Here is a 2,746-nt window from a genome sequence, read left to right as displayed (position 1 = left end):
ACAGGCAGTCACCAGGCCAGGCCTGTTTCTGGCCCAGACCCCGGGAACCCCCAGCACGCAGGCGGCCAGCCGCACACCCCACCGGGGGGCCGAGTAGCAGCGGGCCCCCAGATAAACCAGCAGGAGGGGCAGCCCAGACCGCAGCCTGACAAATACCCAAACATACACAATCGCACCATCCCACCCTCATCCTCACCCCCACTCAATCGAAAGCATACAAAAAATTTAGAAAAGTTGTGTGGAGATACATGTGGATAAAATTGTTGGTACCCCTTGTTTAATGAAAGAAAAACCCAAAATGGTCATAGAAATAACTACAATCTGACAAAAAGTAATAATAAATTCAAAAATATATTTGAAAATGAACAAATGAAAGTCAGACATTGCTTTTCAACCATGCTTCAACAGAATTAAAAAAATAAAATAAAATAAATAAAACTCATGAAAGAGGCCTGGACAGAAATGGTGGTACCCTTAACTTAACATTTTGTTGCACAATATTTTGAGGCAATCACTGCAATCAAACAATTCCTGTAACTGTTAATAAGACTTATGCAGCTCTCAGCAGGTATTTTGACCCACTCTTCATGAACAAACTGCTCCAGTTGTCTCAGGTGAACGGTGCCTTTTCCAGATGAGTCGACATTTTTTAGCTCCTTCCAAAGATGCTCAATAGGATTTAGTTCAAGGCTCATAGAAGGCCACTTCAGAATAGTCCACTGTTTTCCTTTTAGCCATTCTTGGGTGTTTTCAGCTGTATTTTGGGTCATTATCCTGTTGCAAGACCCATGACCTGCGAATGAGACCAAGCTTGTAGTTTGGCAAATTTCAGTCTTTCTTTTTAGAGATTTGTTTTCAACAATGGTTTCCTTTCCTTTCCTTTATTGTCTCCCGTTAAGTCCACTCTGGCTCAAACAGTGATGGACAGTGTGATCTGTCACTGATGTTCTTTGCGCGTGAAGTTTGCCTATAATCTCTTTAAAAGTTTTTTCTGGGCTCCTTTGGTACCATTGAAATTATCTATCTCTTTGATTGGGAACATTTTCCCATTTTAGGAACCAGTTTGGTCCAAGCTTATTCGAGTTTGTAGCTGACTCAATGATTGTAAGATGTCCAAATTATCACCCTTTTGTTGTCAAGATTCAAGAGCTGCTTGTGCTCATATGCAGCATTTAGTTTATCCAAAGATGGCACTGTGCAAAATGGATAAGTGTCTCCAATATGGATAAGTGTCTCTATGGTCCTCTTTGTCGAAAAAACTAAAACAAAAACAAAAAAATAAAAATAAAAACAATGTTAATGTACACAAGTGTATCCAGTTGCAAAATTGCAAACCAAAGTAGTATTACCCGGAATTTTAAGAGATGTTTTCTTCTGTAACCCTTCTAAACAAGTTATACGTGTTTAGTCTTTATTTATTATTCTGTCATGAAGCATTTAGCCTGCTAACAGAGGTTTAGAGTCTGAGATGAAGTCTTTGGTCTTTTTCATTGCGAGTATTGCACTGTCTGATCTTGGGGTGAATTTTTGTTTAATAATCAATAACATGGCTGTGATTTCAATAGTTTAGAACCTAATAAAGACCAGATTTTTTCTTATTTTGTCTTGATCTGTTGAACGAAGGAGGCCTTACTTTTTCCTATTACTATATAAAGTCCAAGTCAGAGATCTTGCTAAAGCTTTTTATTTAGGGCAGTAATTGAAATCCTGTGTTTTCAAGACTAATGCCCATAAGTCAACTGCTTGCCTCTTGTGTTTATGTTCAGCCTGATAATTTTCCCTTTGCTCTGCTCTCCCAGGGTAAATCAGAGATAGACGTCTACTTGTGTCCGCACCCACAGGATGTTGTAAATTCCAAAATGCTGTGCAGGGATGGCAGCCTCACGCTGGAGCCACCTTTCACCGAAGACTTCACCTCCCCTTACAGTGTCAACATGAACTTGTTCTTTCCTGATGTCACGCGCCTGCACCCTGGCCTCTCCAGGACTGTGACACAGATCAAAACAGAGCCATTGCACCCCAGCTGCCAGGGAAACGAAGTACCAGCAGCTCTTCCAGAATACTCAGGTGTTTTTAAGGCAGTGGATACTCCCAGTGGTGGCTTTTGCATCAAACAAGAAATGCCAGACCTTCAAGACTTTTCCATGTTTCAGCTTTTGAACACTGATTTGGAGAAGCTTACTCATGGATTGCAGGTGAACCACGTCCCCATGACCCCATTAAGTCTTCCAAACGAAAACAGTTATCCAGGTCCTGATCAAAATTCCGCTAAATCTGCAAACAGCTTGCAGACTGAATGTTTTCTATTTAATCCACACTTGGGCCATGAGTTTAGACCAACATATTGGCCTCCATCTCCGCCAAACTCTGAGCCTTCAAGTCCAGACAGAAGCAAAGAACTGCTTCACCTCTCCCCACCTCCCTCCTATGAAGCCAGCATTGCCTCTAAGTTTCAGACTGCTCGATCCATCAATCCTGGACAAATCATGACTCAGATTCAAGACCAAAACTTCACTGCTGGATTCATTCAAAGCCCAGGTGTGGGAGCGGTCCAGCAGTCCACCCTGGTGCCAGTTCAGATATCACCAGGTGTTGGTTCTTCATCCCCGGTGTTGGCACAGTCAGCTCCAGTCAAGTACAATCGGAGGAATCATCCTGATCTTGAAAAACGGAGGATTCATCACTGTAATGTTCCAGGTGAGACGTGCTGATGAAGAAAAAACTCAAAGTTTATATATATATATAT

General features: G+C 41.8%; 1 protein-coding gene across 1 annotated transcript in view; it reads left to right on the top strand.

Annotated features, from left to right (window-relative positions):
* Positions 1–2,697, top strand: part of klf5b (Kruppel like factor 5b) — a gene marked incomplete at its 3' end in the record, with an annotated part of 5,576 nt that extends 2,879 nt beyond the window's left edge. The window contains 1 exon segment of the mRNA XM_014023212.1: positions 1,800–2,697. Coding sequence (XP_013878666.1) covers positions 1,800–2,697 — 898 coding nt within the window.
* Positions 2,698–2,746: the final 49 nt, after the last annotated feature.

Source organism: Austrofundulus limnaeus, unplaced genomic scaffold (genome assembly GCF_001266775.1).
Source record: "Austrofundulus limnaeus strain Quisiro unplaced genomic scaffold, Austrofundulus_limnaeus-1.0 Scaffold359, whole genome shotgun sequence".
NCBI lineage: Eukaryota > Metazoa > Chordata > Actinopteri > Cyprinodontiformes > Rivulidae > Austrofundulus > Austrofundulus limnaeus.
This window is presented reverse-complemented; position numbering and strand designations above follow the sequence as displayed.